This window comes from Nelumbo nucifera, chromosome 8 (assembly GCF_055504915.1).
Source record: "Nelumbo nucifera cultivar China Antique chromosome 8, China Antique-T2T, whole genome shotgun sequence".
Lineage (NCBI taxonomy): Eukaryota > Viridiplantae > Streptophyta > Magnoliopsida > Proteales > Nelumbonaceae > Nelumbo > Nelumbo nucifera.
In genome coordinates, this window is record NC_142656.1 from 43,928,900 (window position 1) to 43,955,500 (window position 26,601).

General features: G+C 38.2%; 1 protein-coding gene across 5 annotated transcripts; it reads left to right on the top strand.

Moving 5' to 3' along the window:
* Positions 1-3,277: 3,277 nt before the first annotated feature.
* Positions 3,278-26,573, top strand: LOC104611391 (uncharacterized). 5 transcript variants are annotated; one of them, XR_016079608.1, is made up of 8 exons: positions 3,281-3,781; positions 3,872-4,369; positions 12,948-13,097; positions 14,147-14,230; positions 15,796-15,843; positions 15,963-16,393; positions 19,629-19,702; positions 20,418-21,238. XR_016079608.1 is itself a non-coding variant. In XM_088893531.1 (7 exons), exons 1-7 carry the CDS (start codon positions 3,727-3,729, stop codon positions 23,543-23,545), a joined length of 1,497 nt encoding a protein of 498 aa, XP_088749657.1. In that variant the 5' UTR covers positions 3,278-3,726; the 3' UTR covers positions 23,546-26,573. The 5 variants fall into 5 exon arrangements, 4 of the variants coding, with proteins under 4 accessions (XP_088749657.1, XP_010276715.1, XP_010276714.1 ...); XM_088893531.1 differs by lacking the exons at positions 19,629-19,702; positions 20,418-21,238 and adding an exon at positions 23,315-26,573 and having other exon boundaries at positions 3,278-3,781; XM_010278412.3 differs by lacking the exon at positions 19,629-19,702 and having other exon boundaries at positions 3,285-3,781; positions 4,013-4,369.
* Positions 26,574-26,601: the final 28 nt, after the last annotated feature.

The following is a 26,601-nucleotide window of genomic DNA, read 5'->3' on the forward strand; positions in this document are numbered from 1 at the left end:
GGGGGGCAACAATACTGACTTTAGGTCACCAGCTCGCACGGGAGCCTTGGAAGGCTCGACCGACAGGGGCGTCCATGCAGTCTGTTGGCTGCCTACTCCCGCGGAAGCCATGAAGAGCTCATCTTTGTAGAGGGTACCTCGCAAAGAGGACTGATGAGGCTTTGTCCGAGTTGAAATAAAGTTGGTAGAGCTGCTTAGTCTATTGGCCATCAACTTCCTGCATAGTCTTTGAGTTCATAAAAAGTAGAAACTAGAAAGTGAGAGCTTTTAGTTTCTAAAAGGTGAGAACTTAGCTTTCTAGAAGAAGAGGACTCAGCCTTTCGGAGGATATGGGCCAACTTCCAAGGATCGTGGGAGTGTTAGGATATGCATGCCGAATTCGTCGGCGAGCACATCTTGCAGGCTGCTAGGTTGGCGACTATGCCAGGCCGCTAGGTCGCGCCTGGGCCAGGCCGCCAGGTCGGTGCCTATGCCAGGCTGCCAGATCGTGCCTTGGCCAAGCCGCCAAGTCAGTGCCCGGGCCAGGCTGCTAGGTCGGCGACTATGCCAGGCTGCTAGCTCGCGCCTGGGCCAGGCCGCTAGCTCGCGCCTGGGCCAGGCCGCTAGGTCGCGCCTGGGCCAGGCCGCCAGGTCGGTGCCTATGCCAGGCTGCCAGATCGTGCCTTGGCCAAGCCGCCAAGTCAGTGCCCGGGCCAGGCCGCCAGATCACGCCTGGGCCAGGCCGCCAGGTCGCGCCTGGGCCAGGTCGCCAGGTCAGTGCCTGGGCCAGGCCACCAGGTGGGACATCATCAACTTGGCTAAGGCAAGTTGTTGCCTAAGTGGTTTCGGGTGTCACCTAGTTGTTCTGAGGTGCCATGTGTCACAATATCATTGGAGGGCCAAAATCCACCCTCATCAAGGGTCAAATGGGTCAACCCATGATGTCATATATAATAAAACTTCTAATATTACTCATGATGTCATAAAATAAAAAAATGTAGAAAAAATCAGGCACACTTCTATTTTTAATATTACTCATAATAAATAAAATTAAGTTTAATAAGTAATAACTATTTTTATTGATATTAGAAATAAAATGCAAAATTAATACCAACCTAAAACTGAAATTGTTTTCCTATTTCATGTGAGGTCAACAATTTAGCCTTTTACATCAAATGTAACCCTTGATATCATAATTAAATAATAAAATTAAAATAAGAAAAGCACAAAAACTATGAACAAGTGTAGAAATTTTGTAGAAAATAGTTGGGCACATCTCTAATATTATATATCATCCTAGAAATATTAAAAAAAATGAAAAAAACTAGAATAATTGGTTATTTTGCTAATAATTTATATTAATCATTTTAAAGGAAAACAAGTGTGATAAACAATAATTGTTTTTATTAATGGTGGAAGGAAATACAAAATTTAAAGTTAACTCAAAAGTGAAATGGTTGTTTTTTGGTGGAGGCCAATAGTTCAAAATTTGAACTTAAAAGTGTTAAGCATTGATGTCATAATTAAATAATAAAAATAAAAAATAGATAAAAACACAAATATTACATAACTTTTGTAGAAAATATTTGGGAACATCTTTAATATTTTATATTAAACATATTAAAGAAAAATGAATGTGATAAAAATAATTGTTTTTTTGTTGATGATGGAAAAAATTACAAAAATTTAAACTGACCCAATAATATTGGAATTGCTTTTCTATTTGGTAGTAGATCAATGGTTCAACCATTTGGGTCAAATGTGTTAACCTTTAATATCATATATTCATCATATTAAACAAAAATAAATGTAATAAAGAAGAATTATTTTTATACATATAAGAATATAAAAAATTGTAGAAAAATTGAAAACATACTATTAATATCATCATCATCTAAAATTGCTTCATGCAAAGCATGTGCACATATCTAGTCTATTTAATAATTAATCTGTTTACCTATTTGGAGACTGGATTGAAATGGTTGAACCATTGACTCAACCTCTTATTATTACAAAAATTCATGTCATTCATACAAAACGGTTGAACCATTTAAAAATTTCTTATATAAATAAATAATAACATCAAGGGATGACCTATTGTGGGGATGATTGATCTAATGACTTGTTGATCTATAAAAAGGGCCAAACAATTTGTACATAGTATTTTTGTCCCAGATTCTTATAAAAAAATTGTGCTCCCTTGAAGAAAGAGACCAGATTTGTTCTTGGGGCTCAATGCGAAAAGAATACAAATACAATTACGTACAATATAAATATATACAAAATATAAGGTTTTACACTCTACAAATTTGTATCATACCCCTTCGGAACTGAGCCTAGAGTGCACATACACCAATCTCACAGCATTTACACTGCAAATCAGGATATATCCAGTACTTGTATATTGTCATTTATGAGAGATACTAGTCAAGACCTGTGTATTTCTCGAAAAAATTGAAGATGGAGCTCGATGGCACTTCCAAATAAATGGTGTCCATCTAAGTTCAATTGAAGTATTATTTTTTGGGGTTATGTCTAGTTTATCCAATCACAATCTAAGTTGCGTTTTATTGAGAGTGGCCAATTTCCTATTCTATAGATAAAATTGTGCTAACTTTTTTGTATCTTAATGCTAATTTTTATTAATTTTTTGGAAAAGGTCTTTTATTAATTTTTATTGGTTTATTATTATTTTTAGGTAAAATTATAAAAAAAATCATCTTCTAACAATTGTATAAACCACCTTTGTTTTGACCCTAACAAAGGCCTCCCCTATAGTTTTGGGAAAAATTGCAAATACCTCCTTTCCATTAACTCTTCGGTGACTTTAAAGTTACCAAAATACCCTTATCATTGTTAATGCATTATCATACATAATTTAAAGTTTCAACTTTACCCTCCACTAATATATTTTTCTAGAGAACTTTCAAAGAATAATTCTCCTTACTCTCCTTGGACAAATGTAAAAATGCTAGTGAAATAAAATTAATGCATTACATCAACATCTTTCATTTGGAATATTGACTAAACGAAGGTATTTGCACCTTTTTTCAAAACAATAGGGAAGGTTTTTGTTAAGGTCAAAACATTGGGGAGTTTCATAAGATTGTTAGAAAATCCAAGGGGGTTTTTATAATTTTCTTTATTTTTAAATGAATTTTAAAATAATTAAACTATGTTTAACATTGATATTTTTTATTAATTTTTGAAAGTGATTGATGAGAAGAAACCAGAGATGATATGAATGGCTTTATATACAGGGATAACTAGACTGAACTGAACAGTTAAAACCTATATATATAATTCCCACCACAACTGCAACTTGGTGTGAGGCGCTGCAACGTGGTGCGTGAGGAGCAAGTCCAAATAACTCGAGGAAGCAGGTAGTGGAATAAATGACTTAGGGAGCTGAATTTTGTAGATTAGGATTTTGTCTACACAACCCACCATCCTCAATTCCTCACAGCCATTACTTCCGTGCATTGGAAACCTATCCATACTTCTTTGTTTCTATGACGGATTCTGTGAGGACGAAATCCACTGAGTAATCTTGCCAATAATGCAGTATCAATTGAGACAAGTCAAACTCCACGCTCATGACAGATGACAGAGCGGCCCAAGAAGCGATAAATACTCCCTGACAGAGTGAGAGTGTGGAGTCTTTTCTTACTTCACTAAGAGTATAAAACCACTCATCCCCCCTCTCTGCAAGTGCAGTAATCAGTTGCAAAACATTATTCCAAAAGAATGGCGTCAACTGCTGGCCAAACCTCCGCTGCTTCCCAGCAAACCCCAACAACCGGTAAGCACATAAATCCCTGTTAATTTTATTCTTCCATAGTTATTATTAGGCTGGAAGCAGCAGTGATCTCGTTTCACGCATATTCCATAGGTGGGGATGGAGACAGCAGCAGCTATCAGCGCTACCAGTCCCTGTACAACGCTGCATTCTATGGGGATTGGGAAAAGGCTAATGAATTCTTCGAAACCAACCCCAACCCCAACTCCATTTCTGAAAATATCCCTTGCACAGGGAAGAATGTTCTTCATGTTGCAGCCTTGGCCGGAAGAACAGAGTTCGTGAAGAAACTGTTGGACTCGATGACTGCTGAACAGCTAGGGTTGAAAGACGATAACAAGTGTACTGCTCTCACTTACGCGGTTAGAAGTGGGAACGTAGAGATCGCAAAGCTCTTGGTGGGGAAAAACGATAATTTGACACAGATCCAGAATGAGAAGGGCTGGTTTCCAATCTTAGAAGCAGCAATCTTGTGCCAGAAGGGGATGCTGAACTTTCTTCTTTCAGTAACCAAGGATGAAGATGGGGGTCCTTTCCGAGGCAAGAAAGGCGCCTTAATACTCGTTAATGCACTTTATGCTGATTTCTATGGTACGTTTTTCTTTTTTCGCTCCAGATTTCTATGGTATGTATTGTATATTATAGGGTAAAAGAATTAAACCTTCCTTCATATTTCATTATCTCTCATAAATACTGAAACCTCCCTGGTGCTGTTATAGGTATGTCCAACGGAATCATAAAAAAATGTTTTTATTCTTGATAAATTTTCAAATTTCCAAAATAGTAGAATCCAATGGGGAGTGATTGTTGACTCCTATGAGAAAAAAGTCCTAATGTGGACAAGAAACTCAGAAAGGAAGTTGATTGTCTGATGGAAGGAATTGTTAGCAATATCAACATTTGCTGTAGCAAGGATTCTGATGAATAAGATGCTTCGGTTAGTCTGTTTCATGTTTGATAGATTTTTATTTATTTATTCTTTCATTCTAACAAGAAATAAGTCAACAAAACTGGAATTGGTTTATCAACTTGTATACTTAGATGACTTAACTATTGAATGGATGATAAACAAACCTAATTTCTTACCATCAATGCCCTCAAATAATAATACCCACCAAAGCATCCCTCTTAACGGTTGCCTTGGCAACTCTTTGAATCCTGTTATCTTCTTTATGGCATAGCTATTGGGTGATTCCTTGGTAGAAATAATGATCTCGTTTGCCAAGCATTTTGCTATGGTCTTGATGCTCCTGAAGGCACTTTGTTAGACACAAGATGTAAGAAGATATATTGCTTGGTTAACACCTCTCAAGGGAGAAATATCAACAACTTGGCACCTCACAACACGAGAAGAACCAATTTGAGTTGCATCTTCTCTTGGTCCCTTGTTAATCACAACAACAATCACTTGAATAAGATTTTGGTCTGTGAGAGAAGATGGATGGTTTCCATGGCATTCTTCACAGTTCAGTCAGCCACGAGCGTCTTACCATTATTCCTTTTGTGGATCATCAGGAAATTGATCAACCTCCACAGTGGGACGAGCCTTCCTAAACCTGTCTCTGTTCCCATTTTCAGGATTTGAGGTTATTTTCTAAATCATGGTCAAATGACCATAAATGGGCAAAATTGCGTTCAGAAAATATTTAACAGCATGTGATGTCACATGTAAACGGTTGAGAGGGAGTGCTACTGGAGGGGAGGCCTTTGTCTGATCACATCACCCAGTAGGGGAGTTATTAGTCCAATTTGAAAAGTGAGGGGAGGTTTCACTATTTATGAAAAATGTGAAGAGAGTTTTAAGTCTTTTACCCTGTATTATATCTTGTTTTTATTTATTCAGGATATATTACATACATGGCATACCTCCCTCCCTCTAGGTTTTAAAAGGCTATAGGCAGAGGTGAGACAGTTGGGTACGTGAAAATTTATTACTTATATGATCTTTTTTTTAAGCCCTAGGTTAGTCCATTCAACTCATAGTAAGTCTTTTCAGGAATATCTTCCGACATCCTAGATGGCCAAAAGATATAATGAGCTTTTGGGGTCTTGTCTTCAAAGATCTAGATTGTTTGGAAAGTATCCTAGTCTACCATGGTCTACATAGCTGTTAAATGAAAGATTTTAGGTGCAAAAATACTTTTTGGCCGTTTTGGGCTTCCAATGAGCTTTTTAGGGCATATGTCTTTCTGGTTTTCTATCTTTCATTGCCAAACAAAGAAAAACCAAATTTTAGTCTTCCAAGCTTTGAAAAGCCCAAAACACGAAAAAGACTTGCCAAACACCTCCTAAGATTTTCTTATGGTTCCTAAGCATGAATAAAGTTCTTACTAGGAGTTAGGTTGGTCCATTCAAATCATAAATTAAGATTTTCCTATGGTTCCTGAACATAACAAAGTTCTTACTAGGAGTAAATTAGCTAGTAGAGGAATGAACTTTGATCCATTTTGCACCTTTTGTAACCTGGAACATGAAACTGAGGAACATATATTTATGGCATTCCCATTTGTAACACAATGTTGGGCTCTTGCTAGCCATTTGGACATTGGCCCAAATCAGGACAAAAACAAGAACATGGTGCTGTTGAATCCTTAGTTAATCAAAGGATGTGTCATCCAAATGAGCTTACCTTATTTGGAATATTTGGGTTATGAGGAATAAAGTAATCTTTAACGATTCCAATCCTTGCCCAGTTCTTGTTTTGGAAAAATCTGCTAGTGATCTTCAATCCTTCCTTGTGAGTTGCACTTCCCTCTCCAATTCATCTCCTCACTTTTCAGGGACAAATCAAAGTCAACTTCGATGCTGCTGTTAAGAGGGATACTGAACCTTCGATCAGCTGGGTTGCTTGTGACTATGGTGGGAAGATCATTGCTTTCAATTCTAAGAGGACTGGCAAGGTTCCTATCAATAATGCTGAAATTTGGATGGCTAGAGAAACCTTGGATGCAATTTTTCATCATAATTGGATGGATGCCATTGTTGAAAGAGACTCCAAGATCATCATTGACTGCATCAGTAAGGAGAGCCCAAGTCCCTGGACTTTCCATAATATAATTGAGATATTTCGAATGGTTTGGAAAATAGAAATTTCACTATCCAGTTCAAGCAAACTTTTTCCTGAAGGAAACAAGCTTGCTGATTTGCTTGGGAACCTTGAGTCCAAATTTCAGATTAGACCTTCTTCTGGTTGAGAGGTAAGGTTAGTTGATTGCTGGAGCTGTGTTGCTCCTTTCTTGTGTTAGTTTTTCTTCTTTTTCCCGATTGAAAAAAAAAGAGAAAAACTTATAAAATTAAGGTTCCATTACAAATCACCAACAAGGGTGAGTACAAAAAAAGATGGAGCTTGGTCTCATAGAAGAGACCCAAAACTAGCCTTGGTAAATTGGGTTAGGGAGTAAGTAGAGGTGTAATGTGGGCCGTGCTGGGCTGGCATGACCCACTTTTTTGGGCTGCTTGCATTGTAGCGGGCTGTGGTGGGCTTTGCCTGCTTGGGTCGAATTTGCCAAGAGGGGAGCACAGCACAATCCTAGGCCTGAGCCCTAGTGGTCCGGGCTCCCATTCCCTCTCATTATATCTTATATTTAAGGTATTTTTCTCACCAATAAATTCTATTGCTTAGATCCTTATCCAATACTTTTAACAATATAAAACCCATGTGTTTTTCTAAACTGTTCTTCTGACCATGTAGTTGGTAAGCAATTCAACCATCCAGGTCAAATGGGTCAACCTCTAATGTTACAATTAAATAATAAAAATTTAAAAAGATAAAACACAAAAATTGTCAAAGATACATAGGTTTTGTAAAAAACATTTGAGCACATCTCTAACATATACACACATATTATTAATATCATCATCATCATCTAAAATTACCACGTGCAAAAACATGTGTACATATGCTAGTGTAATAATTTGTTTGTGAATCTACATATATTTTAATTTATTAATACATAAATAGATGTACGATCAAACTAAATTTATTTTTAGCTTCTTTATGCATTTTGAGGTACAATTAATTTCATTAGTAGCCAATTTGTATACTTACTTTTTATTGTATTCTCTACTTAAATGAAATAATCTATTGATTTAATTAATTTATGTATATTCTAGTCTATTTTAATATAAGCTCATAATAGAATTTTTAAATGAATATTTTTCATTATATACAGCTCTATTGGTGCTAAGAAAGTGACAACTAAAAAAGAATAAATTCTCTCTTGAAATTTTTATTGTATTGTATTGCATTGTTATAGTACATATGTATAGAGCTTGTGTTTGAGTTTTAGTTGTACAGGAATTTAGGAGAATAGTTACAAAGGATAAATAACAAGGTTGTTATTGATAACAACACAAACGAGAAGTGTTTGACATGCATGAGGATTCTTTTCTCTCTTGTATGAGCTGGTTACGCTAAGACCCTTCCTCAAACTTTACATTGGAGAGGAGATGCTAAGTTTGTGTGCAATAGTTGATGTTGGTGGAGGCTCAATGCTTTTGGTTATGATGTTTGCAACCTGATCCACTGTAGAGATGTACTTAACAAGGAGTGCTTTCTTATTAACTTGCTATCTCACGAAGTGGAAGTCCACTTCAATATGTTTGCTATGAGACTAAAATACAAGCTTGACAAAGAGGTATGTGTCATCCACATTATCACAGCATAGAATATAGGCGGATCTGTAATTCGGGATGCAATTTTGGTAGGCTCGAGTTGGGGTTTTGCCAAAATTTGAATGGACTTGATCCAAAGGATTTGAGCCTATAGCAATGTAAAATACCAATTTGGGCCAATTCGAGTCGCACCCCTATCTGTAAGAGGAAACCCAAGTTCATGGAGTGGGCAACAAGACACAAAATCTCAGAAATAGCATGTGTCAGACTTTGATACTCAAATTCTGTACTAGACTTGGAAGCTACATTGAGGCGCAAGGTATGATACACAACCAGCATCAACAGTATACTTGAGATACTGTACAATCCTTTTCCTTTTTGCAGTAGTAAAGTGATGAATTGTAGGGGAGTGCATGAACTGGCACACTTAATTTATTGCAAAGGAGATGTTAGGATGGGTGAGGGTAAGATATTGTAATGCACCTACTAGGCATTGATAGGGAGTAGGATTTGTAAGAGGATCACCATCATCATTCTTTAGTTGCACACCTATGAGCCATTGGTGTTTTTATAGGTTTGATATCTTCAAGTCCTCTAATTATCAAATCATTGACTCAGGGATGTATTGATGTTGAGAGAAAGAGACCAGATGTGATTCATGTAGCTTGAATGCCCAAAAAATAATGTTGGTTGAGATCCTTTACTACAAAGGTAGGACTTATTTGAGAAATGAGGAGATGCTAGTCAAATTGGATCGAGTTACTATTGTATCATCAACATAGATCAAAACAAAGAGGAAATCATCATCACAACGTCTAATAAAAAGAGAGGCATCTGAAAGTGAGGGAGTAAAGTCTGTAGACTGAAAGAATGAATGAAGTTTTTGGTAGCACACCATTGGGATTTACTCAAGCCCATAGAAAAACTTCTGTTAATGGCAAACATGAACAGGGAACTTGCTGTCCATAAACCCCAGAGGCTCTATTATATAAACATCTTTATCAAGTGAACCATGCAAGGATGCATTTTGACATCTAACTAGTGAATGTCTCATTCTTAAGAGACAGCTGAATCATGGTGGATTTGGTGACTAGATTGAATGTCTCTTTGGAGTCAATACCAGCTCTTTGATTATATCCCTTAGTAATTAGATGGGTTTATGCCTCTCTATGGAGTCATTGTGTTTCTGTTGAGATGGAATACCTACTTGCAACCTACAAAATTAGCACCAGGCAGAGGAGTGAGAACCCAAGTTCCATTCTTAAGAAGTGCATTAAATTATTCCTCCATGGCTTGATGCTAGTTACGATCTTACATCACTTGAGAGTAGCATGCAGGCTCAATTGAAGTATGGGAGAGAGGATGTCAAGATGCTAAAAGATTAAGTATTTGGCATGGCTTGAAGACACCTCTCTTCAGTCTTATTTCCATAGGATGTCCACCAGAAAGTGGTGTAGCATGAGATGGTGGTAACATGGTTTAAAATGTCCCTAATTTCCTTAATATTTTCACGACGTATTTCCACTTCCATGGGTAGTGACACGAAATTTTACCGGAATCGACATTTCCCCAATGAACACTACCAACACCATGTGGAGTACAACAAATAGTTTCCATGACATATTTCCATTTCCACTTCCATAGGTAGCGACATGAAATTTTACTAGAATCAACTTATAACGTAAGATGGTACACTATTGTAAATATGTTAAGTAACAATGTTATTGTCCACCTAACTTACATGATTACCACTTTGAGCAAACTCAATATTCATTTCAAAAATGAAGTTAAATATTAGTTTTTGTTTGTATAATACATTATTTGGTTGATCTATTACAATCATTTACATTTCCTATGAGTTAAATTTTTTCTTGCTCTGAATCTTAAAGTTCACAGGGCAACTTCAAGACGTATTCTTTGTCTATAACCTTAGTTTCTTAGCTTTGTTTAATGATTTGCACAAGATAATAATTTAAAAAGGTGTGCCTATGCTTCTTTTATCATTTCATAAAACGTCTTTATAATTTTTACACCATGTTTATAATTTTTACAATATTTCCATACGATATTTCTGACGTTTCCGACATGTTTCTTATATTTGGATGGCCGATATTTCCACCGACACCGACATTTTAAATCTTGGGCTGTAACAAGACCATTTCAGACTGGTCAAATGGAGTAGAGAAACTGGTAAGAGAAGTCTCAACACACGTAGAGTTAGTGGAAGGTGGAGATTAAGATTCCAATGTGGATGGTACCATAGAAGGAGAGGAAGGCCTAGTAATGGGTGGCTACCTAATAACAAGTGGTAGCCTGACTAAAGAAGGTGTAATAGCAGCAATAGGTGTAGAGGAGTCGTTGTACTCTTCAACATATAGAAAACAATGTTTTAAAACATAGAGACATGACACAAGGCATTCCACTACCTGGAGGCGTGAGGCGTAGTTTAAGTTTTAAGCCTCCTGAGCACAAGGAGGTGTGTAAGCCTCCTAAAGGGGAGGAAAAGGAGGAACAGGAAAGAGAAGAGGAAGGGGACCTCTTTTCTTATTTCATTTTTATGAAAAATGTTTCCAAGAGAGAAAGCTAGAGGGAGCCCCCTGCCAAGGAGGTGTTGGGGGGGGGGGGTATGGGGGGCAAAACCCCCAACCCAAACTTTCTTTCTATGTTCTTAATTTTTCTTTTCTTCCTTTTTCTTCTCTTTCTTTATTTCTTTTTCTTTCCCTTTTGTTCCCTTCCCTTCCCTTTCTTTTTTTTTTCTTTTTTCTTCTCTCTTCTTTCTTTCTTTTCATATGAGGCGTACATTAGGTGCATGAGGGAAGCATGCAACTATGGGAGCATAGTTGAAGTTTGTTATCATTATAAGGCCAAATGTGTGGGAAAGCACCCACACCCAAATATACATAGCATAGTGTAATTAGGCGCATGACTGAAAAGAACCTCCCAAGCTGATTTGAATGCAGCACACTGGAGGGAAGCAAGTTAATCAAGAGAATGACAGTAGAGAACACATAATCTCAGCATTTGTGAGGGATAGATGCATGGGCGAGCAAAGTAAGCCCTATTTCAACAATATGATAATGCTTGTGCTTAGCCCTACCATTCTAAGCTTTCATGTAATTGCAAACCCTGTATCTAGTAGTGCCTTCTTATTGGTGATAAGAATCAAAAGATTTGAATTCACCATCACCATTGCTTTGGTGATGAGAAATATAGACAATGCATCATATTCTTCAAATGAAAGAACCAAGTGTAGTGAGTAGTGACTATAGTCATCTAAAAAATAACAGAGTAACAAAAACCACAACTAGAGACAATGGGAGTCATCCCCATAGATCACAATGAACTAATTCCATGGGTGTGGGACCTTTACTGTAACTACGCTGGAATGCAAGGCAATGAGATATGCCAAGTGGATAGGAGTGACAAAAAGATAATGGCTATGAAAAGGATGTAAGCCAATGATCACGCACAACTTTTATTTGTAATTCTAGCTGTAGGATGGCCAAGTTAGAGATGCCATACATTGAGACTGACACATGACCCAACACAAGCCTTCTTTGGGTTGGACTTGGAGGCAAGCCTAGGAAGATGCAGCTCATATAATACCATCTCTATTTAGTCCTTGAAACAAAATCACCTTGGTCTTGAGGTCCTTTATGAAAAATTAAAATGGGTGAAATTCAAGAAAACATTGTTGCCAGAAGTGAACTTGGCAATAGATAGCAAATTTAAAGAAATATCTGGTATGTGAAGAACATACTTCAAATAAAATGGCTTAGAAGAGTGAGGTGTAACAGAAGAACCAAAGTGAGTGATGGTCAAACCTGAATCATAACCAGTTGTGATATAATCTAGGCCGTCATAGTCTAGGTGAAGTTGCATCTTGCCATGGTCTAATGTCAGATGGTGAGTGGCACCTGAATCCAGAAGTCATTTGTCAAGGGATTATGTGTTGTTGTTGCAAATACTGAATGATTTAGTCTTTGTCCTTTGACTTGAGCAATGTGATTCAGTTTTCAATATCTTTTTGAATGATTCTTCCCACCACATGTTTGAGAGGGATTTTTGTTATGCTTAAAAGGATTTGTTGGTGAGATCCAGAGGAGAGAGCTTTGAGGCCTGAGATACAACATTTGTTGAAGGAGTAGTAAGATGAGAAGTTTTAACTCAAATTTCTTGAGACGAGCATACCAAGATGAGTTGTGTAAAAGGTTGACCAGGAAGCGAAGCTAATACTTTCATTATTAAGGGTATTTTGATAAAATACCGATTTCTGTATTGATTCTAACTCATCTGTCATCCAACCCCTGTAGATTTGTGGTCAAATGGAGTTTGAGTTATCACTTATCAGGGAAACTTGAGGGATGGTAGAGTATTTGACCAAAATCCCAAGGGAGGTATAAGTAACTTATTTATTTTGTTGGTGGTCCATTTACTTTTATTTAGGATATCCAAAATCTATTTGACATACTAGTTTCTGAACAAGAAGTACACTTTGTTTTTTGTTTTTGATCATAATCAATCACTCATTTTGTTCTCTGCAACTTTTGCATAGATTTTGCAAAGGAGTTGCTTGATAAGTTCCCCAAACTAGCTACTGAAAGAGATCCATATGGAAATACTGCATTTCGTATTTTGGCCTACAAGCCGGTGGCATTCAAGAGTGGAAGTAGATTGGGATTTTGGCAAAATTGTATCTACTCATGTGAGTTTCTACTTTCAACTCCTACTTTTGTTATTTTTTAATTAATTTAGATGTTTGTTATAACGGTGTTCTGAATTTTTCTCATTGAGTTAACTTTGGTTCATATGCCAATATGAGTATTTCCTAATCATAGGGACCAATGAAATGATTCCGTGTCAAAGAGTGGTCTGTATCAGAAAAGAATACTGTTAACAGAAGTAGAGCATCTTTCACTGAGTTAGAGCAGATATCAAGTTTAGATTGGATTTAAACCTAGGTTTTGATGGGACTGTTTCTTGTTCATGGTTATGTTTTCTTATGAATGGGTAATTTCCTCAATGAATGACAAAGGGTGGCCCATGCCAGTTTGATAGAGAGAGATTTATTAAAAATGAAAGTGAGTACAATAGACTGGGAGGCATCATCCATCACAAAATACAAAATGAATTACATTTTTGCCCAAAACATTTGCTGCCTATTAACCCTAGAACATCTGTCATTTTGCACCCACTTAAACTACATTTTAACTCCCTTAATAGGCTTACAATTTCTCTAAAAGTGTGCTTGTAGATCCAAAGAACTCGATTATTGCATATTGTCCAAAAAATGACCAATTTTAAGCCTCCCCTCCAAAAAGTTAAGTCCTTGCAGCAATGCCATCAATTCAGCTTTTAATGAGTTACCTCCTCCTATACATCCCGAATAGAAAGCCAGCACCTTTCCATACGAGTCATGGAAAATGCCCCCCTATACCAGTCATCCCTTGAATGCCCAAAGAGCTCCATCGAAATTTAATTTGAGTTGAAAACCTTTGTATTGTGTTTTTTTTTTTTTTTTTTTTTTTTTTATAATTTAGGAAATTGTAATTACAATTTTTATGTTGAAAAATAAAGCACTGTTTCTCTGTGGAAGCTCTGTCATCAGTCTTATCTTTGAACTTCTCGCACAAAAATAATAGCTATCTGTTAGACCACTTGTCACTTAGTACATTACCTATACATGTTTAAATATACTCGTAACTACCTTCTGCCAAATATAATACTCATTAATTTTGTTGATTTCTCTTGCAGGGGTTGAAGTCGAACAAGCTTCCACTTGCTGCTGTACAAAAGGAGATATAGAGAATTCCATGCAGAGTCCTACAAATTGCTCATGTATTCTCATTGCATTTCCGTTCCTTGGAGATATTTGAATCAGAGCCCAGGTTAGCTGCAATTGATGGGTTTATTAGAGGCTGTTTAATCAATTTTAATGTCCCATGCCAGCCATCCTATGATCAGTCAAATCACTCCAAATCCTCTGCTGCCCAGTGAGGAGAGGACCCTCTATTGGTCCACTTATGTCATGCTAACTCATTTAAGTTAAGATAGTATTCATGAAAATTTACATGGTTTTGATTGGCCAAAGCTCTTCTGGTATCATGTCTTTCCCCTATTAGTGGTTATTTATTTACCCACTAACAACTCAATAAGTTGGCGTAATATCATTGGGCCAGTAGAAGATCCTGTCCTTACTGGCCAGTACAGGATTTGGAATGCACTCCAATCTCCCACTTTGCATGCATGGCTGACGTGGGATATGATTATTGGGTAAATAGCCCCTAACACAGCCATCAGTGCTGTTAATCCAGATTAGTAGAATCATTCATGTGCGCATGGCAGTTTACTAGAGGTGCAACTTGGGTGGCCAAACCAACTAGTATCCAACCCAACCATAAAAGATTGGGTTTTAAGGATGGGGTTAGGAGCAGATGCCAACTTGATTTGAACCCGAATTAGGTTAGGGTTGAGAAATCAGGTGTTTAAAATTGCATTAAGGATAGGATTGGAAGTGGATGCCAACTTGATTTGAAATCGAGTTGGGTTGGGGTTGAGAATACATATCCAGGGTCATTGCTTAGTGTAATCTTAGGCTTAGGTTTACAAGCATGAGAATATGGGTTCAACTCTAAGAATGACCAACGTATATTCAGTCTACCCCTTTGAATGTCACAGATATAGCAGGGATTAACATTATTTGTATTGGTTTGCAATTTATGAATTGGCAACAGAGAGGAGAGAGAGAGGGATTTTCTATAAAAATATTACTATAACATGATGTCCTGATGCCATTTTGCAATTAAAATGTGTTTCTGATTCTTCATATGAGCGTAAATTACGTTATTAAGGTCCCAATCCGAACAACATGATTTCATGATGTATTATCAGTTAGGGTTGAATCCTCTTCTTGGGTTAGGATTAGGGTTGATGGTTAAACACATTGTTTCAAACTTACCTAACCCCACCTGAGTTGCACCGGCAAGCATCAAGTTGCATCTTAATAACTGCTCTTGATATTGACCTATGAGCCTAAATAATAACTACTCTTTTGCATATATAGCTAGTAATTAATAAAGGATGAACCTGTGATGTCAGTGGGTCGGTTTAAGTGATAACATCACATTGACCCAACCTTTTCAGGTTAGAGTCGGGTCATCCGTATTCGAGTTTCAGTTCAGGTTCAAGGGTAAATTCCTGCTACACCCGACCCATTGGCATTACAGCATTGAAATATTTGTATATTAGGCCTTAATTGAGTAATGAATGTACTATATGTTGAACGGGTTGCGTCAGGTTTAACACGGGATTCAGGTTGAGATGGACCTGTACTGAACTGACCCATTAACATCCCTAGATGAATGTATCAAATGTATTAACTATAACGTAATATGATGTTGTAGTCCTTCAAAGCTTGAAGACATTTCTTCGGCCTGCTGTGATTTTAAAAGGTAAATGTGTATAACTATTTTCTCCTGGTTGGACATTTTCTGCTGTAGTGCTTAACTTTTCATTTACTCTATTTTAACTCAATCATTCTTTATTGTGTTGGTTTTGATTTCAATTGCAGTCCCATGCATTAAGCATGTCCATGATATGAAACTAATGCATATGCAAGTGCAGAAACTTATCAATCGCATCTGTGCTCAAGTGCTACTTCTCAATGACAAAGAGGAGATTAAGAAGTTGTTCATGGAAGTCTTGGTCTCTGCAAAATTTGGGATCATTGAACTCATTCAAATTTGTGTTCAGGCATATCCTGAGGTGTTGTGGTATGAAACCGATGGACGTAATATTCTCCATCTTGCAATTGAATATCGCCAGGAAGAGGTTTTCAACATTCTACGTGGATCAGGTGCATTTTTTAACATCTTGGCAAATCCTAGACTGAGGAACCTAAACAGCATAATTCATTTGGCGGCAAAACTGGCACCACCTTCAAAACTCAACTCAGTGTCAGGTGCAGCTCTACAAATGCAGCGAGAGCTACAGTGGTTTAAGGTGATTATCTCTACCTTTCATTAGTCGAGATAGCACATACTACTGAGAACAAAACAAGAACAGAAAAACCAAACTTAGAATTACGACAACTAGCACCACAATCTAAATTGAAAGCTGGAGAAAGCCAGAGTGGTAGGCGGTCATCAAACCACAGGTTCATATCAAAACCTTTTTCTGCCAAAACATGTGCCACCTGATTTGATTCCCTAGGAACCCAGGAGAAATTGATGTTCACCCCTTCACAGAGCTTCAAAATGTCTTCCTTTAAAAAGACCAGATCTAGGTGAAGCGATCCAACATTATCTCTTATCTGGTTCACAAGTTGAAGACAGTCAATTCAAAAATCACATTGACCAAACCTTTTGATCTTACTATCTTCAATGCCTCCAAAAGAGCTAGAGCTTCAGCTGCAAGAGGGGATGATGCATTCACTGGATCACAACCAACCCACCAACCAAAACTATCCACATATCTGGCAATGAAACCAAAACCAGATTTTTGGAGATGTGAAACCACCGTCAACATTCACCTTCACAGAACCAAAATCTGGTGGGACCAAAAAACTGGAGGAACTCTGCCTCTTACTGTTGAGGAGTTTCCCATCCCTGATGCCAAGTTAGAGATGTCTCCACTATTGACCTGTGGAAGTGTGGATAGAGGAAGTAAAATCCTTGTTTTCAAAATGGAACAGGCTATCCTTCCAAAGCTCCCAAAGGCAGATAGCCACTTTCGTCAGAAATTCAGAATGGGAAGATTCCGTATCTTGCAATTGGCTATTATACCAGCTACCAAAGGCCAAATCTTGATTAATACCAACACTATTCAAACCCAAGCCTGAACCTAACCAAATGAATCTACTTTTATCACATAAGAATGCATTCAAGGGAGTTTCCTCCTCTTTTTTCACACCTTAAACACAGAGGGGTGTTTACAATCTTCCTCCTAACCAAATTTAGACCAACAGCTAGGCCAATATATTGCATCTCCAAAGGAAGTGCTTTACCCTAGGCTCCATAGGCAATGACCAATGCAATCTCCACTAATTTTTATTTAACAAGGGAGCCCTCTCCCTTGAAGGCTCATCAAACACACCTGCAAAGCAAGATAATAGGCAGACTTTACGGAGAAAGACCCTGAGGTGTTTGCAGTCCAAACAATTTTTGTCTTCCCAATCATTTAAAGAAAGTCTAATATATCCAGTACTTTTTGAGCCTTTTCCTCAGTGAATAAACTCCTAGTCAGATCAACATTCCTTCTTCTCCCACTGCTAACTAAAAGACTAGACACTATCGGATTAGTGGAAGAAAGGGATCTCGGACCCATGGGCTTGAAACCATCTAGCCCTGGAATCCTCGGGTCAGAGTAGACATCTATATTAGTGTCTTTATTTATCTTCAAAAGAATACCCTTATCCACCACTCTTTTACCTTATGACACACTTTTCTGGCCCCAAGATTGCCGAAGCTTAGATTTAACATTCAGAAAGTGGGAATTGGGAAAGTATTTTGCTTTCATGAGCTTATCCTGCACATTGGAGATCTGTACAGAGCCTCCAAGCCAATTTTTCTAGCAAGGCTCAACTTAAAGCTCTTGGATCTCTTAATCCTAGGCCACTGTTCATTTTATTCTTAATCTAATTCCAAGAGATCCAACTTATTTTCTTTTTTCTCTTGAGAATCCCCCCACCAAAACCTTCTTTGTAATTTGGAGAGATTATCACAAACCTTTTGGGGCAATAAGAAACAAGACATGCAGTAAGAGGGAATAGCAGTTAAAACAGATTTTAGAAGAATCTCCTTGTCTGCTTGCGAAAGGAGAAAACCCCTCCAACCCAAATTTTTATTTGCCACTCTTTCAGTTAAGTAGTTAAAAAATGACATTTCCTTCTACCAATAAGTGGGAAAGTTCCAAGCTATTTAGAAGGGCTATCAACTTAAATGGAATTGGCTACAAGTTTTTTTTTTTTTAACTTTGGGTGCATGTTTTTCCATAATTCACCTTTTGACTGGATGCCTCATCATAAACTGAAATTGCTTCCACCCGACACCTCCTTTAAGATTTGTTGATGTCAAGATATAACTGTCATCTGTAAAAAAAGAGGTGCAATAACTGGAGCTTGTCTACAGATTTTAACTCCAGATAAAGAATTTCTAGCAACCATGCCATTGAGAAAGTATGGCCCCTTGGTTTTTAAATTCAACATTGTTTCGTGTTTGTACTTAGGACTGCAACTTGGGTTGCCTTAGCCTGCACCCAACCCAAAATGTAGGGGTGGAAGCCAGGCTAGGTTAGGTAGGGTTTAAGGCTAACACTGACCCTTGGGTTCAGGTTGAACCAATTTCTTGACTTCTTTTTATTAAGATTTATTTTATTTATTTAGTTTTTTTTTTTTAATTTTTTGATTCCATGGGACTTCACAATGGGGGATGGACCCCATCCCCAAATCATCATAACCCCCAACCCTAGTGAAGTTGGGATTCGATCCAAGTCTCAGCTACAACAAGCTAGAGACTTTACCAACTGAGCCAGCTGGCACCTTCTATTTTCCAGACTTGAGATTAGGGAACTAAGGTTAACTTATTTAGCATTATGGGTCATTTACTTAGACACCCCCTATAGTTTTGTTTATTTTCTAAAACCTACTTTTTAATTTGTCTTCTACTGAAAACATCGCATATAGCTTGCAACAGCTTTACTTAATCAACCTTTCGCCAGGAACCATTTATATCTCTGTTTGGGAATGGTCACAGAAACTCCTAAAATGAGTTAATAATGTGAAATAGCATGGGCCTAACGTTTTTAGTCCAAAAATACCCCTGACAATTCTCATATATTGCATATTCCCTCCTTCTCCATACCAAGGTTATAATTTGAGGGGAGGGCTTTGTTTCCTGAAGGTTGATATGAGAATTACTACGGGTATTTTTGAAATAAAAAACCCTGGACCCATGCCTTTTTCACATTTTTAACTCGTTTTAAGAGGTCACATAACCATTCTCAAACAGAAATACAAAAGGTTCTTCACAGATGGGTGATTAAGAAAAGCAATTGCAAACTATAGGGGTGTTTTAGCAAAATGCAAACTAGAGGGTAAGTTTTAATAAATACACAAAACTATAAGAGTGTCTTAAGTAAATGACCCTTATTTTATATACAGGGACGAAGATATTTTGTTTTGACAAAATTGTTATACATAAATACATTCATATTTATATAATGATATTTTAATATACAGATATGAAGAAATGTTGGGTTCGCGGGTCAGGTTGCCCAATGCCTCAACACTAATCCAAGCCAAAGTTAATTCAGGTTCATATTTTCCAACCTTAACCTTAATCCAAACTTCAATCTACCCAACCTTACATTTTCAGGTTACGTTTGGTTTAACCTGATCCAAGTTGCACCCCTAGTGTTGTAAGGGATATCTTTGGTGTTTTACATTCTACCCTTTTGGCAAGTTCTTTTTTAGCTTACCTTTTAATTTTACTTTTTTTTAATAATTAAATCACCTAAAATTATACATGGATTAGAGTTAGATTCTGAAATGGGAATAATTAAATCACCTAAAATTTTAGAATCAAGAAATACATAACACAACCAATAACATGTTTTCCATGTTTATTTTTTATTTTTTATTTTTTATTTTAAAAATCAATGCTTTTCTAAACTAAGTACGGAACCCTTGTTTTGGAACTCAAAATAAGAAAATTAATTTACATTGGAGAATACCCCCTTTAAATTCTGGTTAAGACTATATTGATGGATTAATTAAACATGCTAGTTCTAATATTATGAACGTTTGTCAGTGACTTAAATTTCTTACAACTTTGACCAAAGTCGTCTTTCATTTGATATATTGAACATTGTCATTGACTTAAAGTTCGTTGTAACTGTGATCAAAGTTTTAGTAGATTTTACCTAATATTTTGGTTAACAAGATTTAATTTTCACGTCAATTAATTACTTTATGATCTATTATCACTTTAAAGAAATACTTATGTGGCCATCTCTTATTGTTGTAAAGGAAGTAGAGAAGATTCCAACACCTGGGTACAATACACGGCCTAATAACAGTAGCAAAATAGCTAAAGATATGTTTACTGAAGAACACAAGGACTTACTTGAAAAGGCAGAAAAGTGGATGAAAGACACAGCAGCATCATGCATGGTTGTAGCCACACTCATTGCAACAGTAGTTTTTACTGCAGCATTCACAGTTCCAGGTGGAAACAACAGTGATAGTGGCAACAACTATGACAAAGGATCACCCATCTTCCTTGAAGAAAAATCATTCATGGTTTTTGCCATATCAGATGCAATAGCACTCTTCTTCTCCACTAGTTCAGTGTTGATGTTTCTGTCTATCCTCACATCACGATATGCAGAAGAAGACTTCCTCAAATCCTTGCCCACGAAGCTGATAATTGGACTGGTCACTCTTTTCTTCTCTATAGCTGCTATGATGATAGCATTTAGTGCCACATTTTTCATCATTTTTAGTCATAGATTTTCCTGGCTTTCCATTCTTATTGCTGCATTAGCCACTTTTCCGGTAACCTTATTTGCTTTATCTCATGCTCGTCTCCTTGCTGAAATAGTCATATCCACCTATGGATCAGGCATCTTTCAACAAAATAGATCAATTTTCCCATCTTCAAGTGGCCAGGAAAAGGAAAACATGCACTGAATGCATGTTGTAGTTGCCATCTTCTGAAAAAAGTTGAATTGAAATTTCAGTTTCATTTTGTTCAATTGGATTAAAATGCTTGTTTATTGATAAATACCCTACAAAATTGATAACTTTGTTTCATAGCCACACTATAGTTGAAGAAATATTTACCAAAACCATAGCATAATTCTGCTGCACTCTAATCTTTGTTTTTGTATGAAAAACATTTCGTAATAACTGAGGAAAAGAGAAATACAAAGCAAGTTCTCTTAAGCATTCTGTTGTTGCTGAGGTCAGACAATTCACCAACTGTAGGCAATCGCTTCAAATAATCACCTTATCAATCTCCAATTCCTTGATGAACAAAACACCTTCCTCAATTGCCACCACTTAAGCTGTTAGGATTAGGAGTCCGTTCAGTATTATCTTATTTGTATATATCTTCTTATCCTTTCCTTATCATGAATAGTTCAGATAGGATAGGAAAGATATATTTGAGTCCCTGTAAACTTAGGATTTCTAGTTGCCATAAGCTTAGGAGGTTTGGTGGTTGTATTCATGTATATATATACTTAAATTCTCAATGAATAAAAGACAGACAAGAATAAGCCAGCTCTGATTTCACATGGTATCAGAGCCACGAAACAGGAGTGAGAGGTCTGCGTTCCAAGACCTCTGGAGGTCAGTGGCGGAAGTGATGTTGTTCGGCGCCGGCAAAGGACAAACTTTGCACTCCAGATTCAGTTCGGCACTCTGTTCTCTGCAGAGTTTGATCTTCGCCTTCGTCCTACCAAGGCTGCAACCGGCGGTCGTCCGTTCGAGTTTTTCGCAAAGCTCTTCGGTCTTCTTTTGACCGTCCATAGATTGTCCAAAAGCCACCTGTTGGCCGCCTGGGTTGTAAGCATAGGCCCTCACGAAGTAAGTTGCCATGGGAACATCTCTCTCGATTGTCCAATCGAAGCTCTGTTGGTTGGAGTCGTAAGCTCTGGTTTTACAATTCAGCCTGCCAGGAACTGGAAAGACAAGCTTGATCGCTGCCATTGCGAATTTCCTCGAATTCGATATCTATGACCTCGAATTAACGACAATGTCGAGTAATTCACAGTTGAGGAAGCTTCGGATCTTGACTTCCAGCAAATCGATGATCATCGTGGAAGACGTCGACTGTTTGCTTGATCTTTTAGATCGGAAGAAGAAGGAAAGCTTAGAGGTGGTGGAGACAGAGGAGTCACAACGGCAGAGGAAGTAATAGCTTCGGAGCACTATTAGTCTATCTGGGGTTCTGAACTTCGTCGATGGGCTCTATCGTCTTGTGGTGGAGAGAGACTGACGATATCGAATTGACAGGTCTTGTCTTTGCTCAACTCGTCTTGGGTCTTCCTCCACCCATGGTCTTTTTGGTTGATGGATGAAGCAGTGACAACGAGAGTTCGTTGAAGAGAAGAGAAGAGAACGGTTCCATGACATGACTCCACTAATAAGCAGAAGGCAAAGGCAAGAAGAGAGGCGATGAGAAGATGGGAGGCCATTCGTACAAAAGAATAGAGGAGGAAATTCTTCTCCTTCTACAGAAGTTCCGTTTGGTTGAGACTGTTGATCGGACAACTGTCCTAACAAGGGCTCAAGTCTCCGGTGAGTCAACGTTCTGCGGTAGCGGAGATCGGCTCTTTGTCGTTTGTGGCGATTCTGCCACCGATTGTGGGTTTTCAGACACAGTAGTCGGTATGGCTGAAAACAAAGAAAAAGAACAGGGTGAACAGAAACAAGGAGTAGGGGCAGGAGGAAAAGGTTGTGGCGGCCAAGTCAAGGCCCATATAGCCAAAGCCTCTGCGCAAGGCAATGCGTCTCAAGGAGAATCAATTGATGCAGCCAAGACTGGGTTAAATGAACTGAGTAGTGAGTAGTGGAACATGTTACTCAAACTTTTGAACACACAGAAAGAGGGGAGTCAACGACTAAGTGGTAAGCAAAAATTGACAGAATGGATGATAGACACAGGGGCATCTCATCATATGACAGGAAGCCTCGAGTCGATGAGAGACATAAAGAATGTCATTCCGTGCTCTATCGGGTTACCAGACGGGAAAGCGACAGTAGTAGAGAAAGAAGGCACAATTGCACTAGACGATCATTTGAAACTAACTAGTGTTTTATATGTGCCTAGTTTGAACTGCAATTTACTTTCCGTATCGCAATTGATTGAGGAACCGAATTGTATTGTCCAGTTCACTAATAAATTCTGTGTGATACAGGACCGCACTACGAGGATGTTGATTGGAGCGGGTGAGCAGCGAGGGGGACTCTATTATTTCTGGAGCATTGCATCAACAAGAGCAATGAAGACTACAGAAAGCAGGACGAATGGTGATATTTGGCATCAAAGGTTAGGGCATCTTTCTTATAGAATATATAAGTTGTTGCCTTTTATTAGTACTAAGAATAGTAATGATGACAGTATTAAGGGTTGTGATGCATGCTTCTGAGCTAAACAATGTCGAGAAGAGTTTGTTTCTAGTAATAATAAAGCATCCGACATTTTTGAGTTAATTCATTGTGATTTGTGGGGTCCTTATAGAACTGCAGCTTCTTGTGGTGCTCATTATTTTTTGACTATAGTAGACGATTTTTCTAGAGGCGTTTGAATTTATCTTCTGGTTGATAAGACGGAAGTGGAATGGGTTCTTCGAAATTTTTTTGCTATGGTTCAAAGGCAATTTAACAAACCTGTAAAGGTGATCCGTACTGATAATGGGACTGAGTTTGTATGCTTGGTTAGTTATTTTGCTGAAAGTGGTATTATTCATCAAACCACTTGTGTCGGGACCTCTAAATAAAACGAGAGGGTTGAACGCAAGCACCGCCACATACTCAATGTTGCCCGAGCTTTGCGCTTTCAAGCCAGCTTGCCTATTGATTTTTGGGGGGAATGTGTCATGACCGCATGTTATTTGATCAATTGGACACCGTCCATTCTGTTGAAGGGAAAGACTTCCTATGAAATGTTATTTGGGCGACCTCCTTCTTTTGATAACGTGCGAGTTTTTGGTTGCTTAGCATATGCGCACAATCATGGACATGGAGGGGATAAATTTGTCAGTCAAAGCAGGCGGTGTGTTTTTGTTGGGTATCCTTTTGGAAAGAAATGATGGAGCCTGTATGATTTAGAGTCCGACATGCTCTTTGCATCAAGAGATGTTACTTTTTTAGAGCATGAGTTCCCGTATGCACACAAGGAAGATGCACAGTTGAACAAAGCACAAGGCCAATTTAATTGTGGAATAGGTGGGACAGATAAGGTGTTGGTACCATCCACTTATTTACCTGGACTAGCAAATGGCGAGATGGAGGCTAACCAGCGAGGTGAAGTCGCTGAAGAAGGAACCCGCGTAGACCCGAATGCAAATGCTGGTGAACCCATGCATTCTTGTGACGCCACCACAGAAAATGCAAGCGAAGACGGTCCTGATGTCAGGGGGGGTGGCGATGTTGAGCAACAACAGCACTTTGAATTTCAACAACACTCTGAATTTCATTTGGGGCATGGGCATCGACAGAAACAACAGCCCACAAGGTTGAGAGATTATGTGCTTCACACCACACAACACTTGAGTCCCTCTCCGCGTCCCTTTGCAAGTTCACTTGGCCAATCACATTCTGCGGGTAGTCCTTATCCCATAGATAACTATGTGAACTGTAACAATTTTTCTTGTTGACATCGTGCTTTTTTGGCAATTATTACTGCAGGAGTTGAACCTACTTCTTTTGCTGAGGCCATAAAGGATGAAAAATGGAGGGATGTAATGCGGAAAGAAATACAGACATTTGAAAATAATCAGACATGGACTGTGGAGTCTTTGCCATCTGGAAAATGAGCCATAGGATGCAAATGGGTGTATCGAATCAAGTATAACGCTAATGGGACAGTGGACAGATACAAAGCCCGTATTGTGATTTTTGGGAACAATCTAGTTGAGGGAATTGATTATAATGAAATTTTTGCCCCAGTTGCAAAAATGGTTATTGTCCGTGCGTTCCTTGCAGTCGCAACAACTAGAAATTGGGAGATTCATCAAATGGACGTACATAATGCATTCTTGCATGGTGACCTTCATAAGGAAGTCTACATGCGAATGCCTCCTGGTTTTCAGTCGGATAAACCAGGTATGGTGTTTCGGTTGCGAAAATCTCTGTATGGCTTGAAACAAACGCTGAGATGTTTGTTTGCTAAATTAGCCACAGCCTTGAAGGCATATGGGTTTCAACAATCATGTTTAGATTACTCCCTCTTCACCTTTCGTCAAGACAGGGTGCATGTGCTTGTTCTCGTGTATGTGGACGACATTATCGTGTCAGGTAATGATTGTACGACAATTCAAGTCTTCAAGAAATATTTGAGTGACTGCTTTCATATGAAAGACTTGGGCCCATTGAAATATTTTTTGGGCATTGAAGTTGCCCGAAACTTAACAGGAATCTTTCTGTCTCAATGTAAGTATGCTTTGGATATTATCTCTGAAGTTGGATTACTTGGTGCAAAACTTGCTCATTTTCCTCTGGAGTAGAATCACAATCTCGCATTGACAGATGGGCCTCTCTTATCTGATCCTGAGCGATACAGGCGCTTGGTGGGCAGGCTTATTTATCTTTTAGCAACTCGTCTAGAGTTGTCTTATTGTGTGCATGTTTTGTCCCAATTTATGCAGCAACCGCAAGAAAAACATTGGGAGGCTGCATTGCGAGTGGTGCGCTACTTGAAAGGAAATCCTGGTCAATGAATTCTCTTGCGTTTAGATTGTGACTTACAGTTATATGCATGATGCGGTTCAGATTGGGCGAGTTGTCCATTGTCCCGACGTTCTCTGTCTAGATAGTTTATTCTACTTGGGAAATTGCCTATTTCCTGGAAAACTAAGAAGCAACACACTGTGGCTCGTTCTTCAGCGGAAGCAGAGTATCGTTCTATGGCCACGGCCACGTGTGATTTAAAATGACTGAAGGGATTGTTATTGGCTCTTGGAGTTACGCATTCAAACCCAATGCAATTATATTGTGATAGTTAGGTAGCCTTGCATATTGCAGCAAACCCAGTGTTTCACGAGCGTACGAAACATATTGAAGTTGATTGCCACTTTATACGTGATGAGATTCAAAATGGTTGCATCCGTCTTGCTTTTGTGTCGACTACCGTTCAGCTGGCAGACATTTTTACAAAGGCACTAGGTCGCAGAGAATTTGAGTACTTTCTCCGCAAGTTGGGCATTCACAATCTGCATGCTCCAACTTGAGGGGGAGGGGGGTGTTAGGATTAGGAGTCCTTCAGTATTATCTTATTTGTATATATCTTCTTATCATTTCCTTATCATGAATAGTTCAGATAGAGATGAAAGATATATTTGAGTCCCTGTAAACTTAGGAGTTCTAGTTGCAATAAGCTTAGGAGGTTCGGTGGTTGTATTCATGTATATATATACTTAAATTCTCAATGAATAAAAGACAAACAGGAATAAGCCAGCTCTGGTTTCACATAAGCAAGCTCACA

Coding starts and splice junctions, on each gene's coding strand:
- LOC104611391 (XM_010278411.3), top strand. CDS start 3,727: ATGGCGTCAACTGCTGGCCAAACCTCCGCTGCTTCCCAGCAAACCCCA. Junction 3,782..3,871: donor CCAGCAAACCCCAACAACCG/GTAAGCACATAA, acceptor CATATTCCATAG/GTGGGGATGGAGACAGCAGC. Junction 14,231..15,795: donor GAGTCCTACAAATTGCTCAT/GTATTCTCATTG, acceptor ATGATGTTGTAG/TCCTTCAAAGCTTGAAGACA.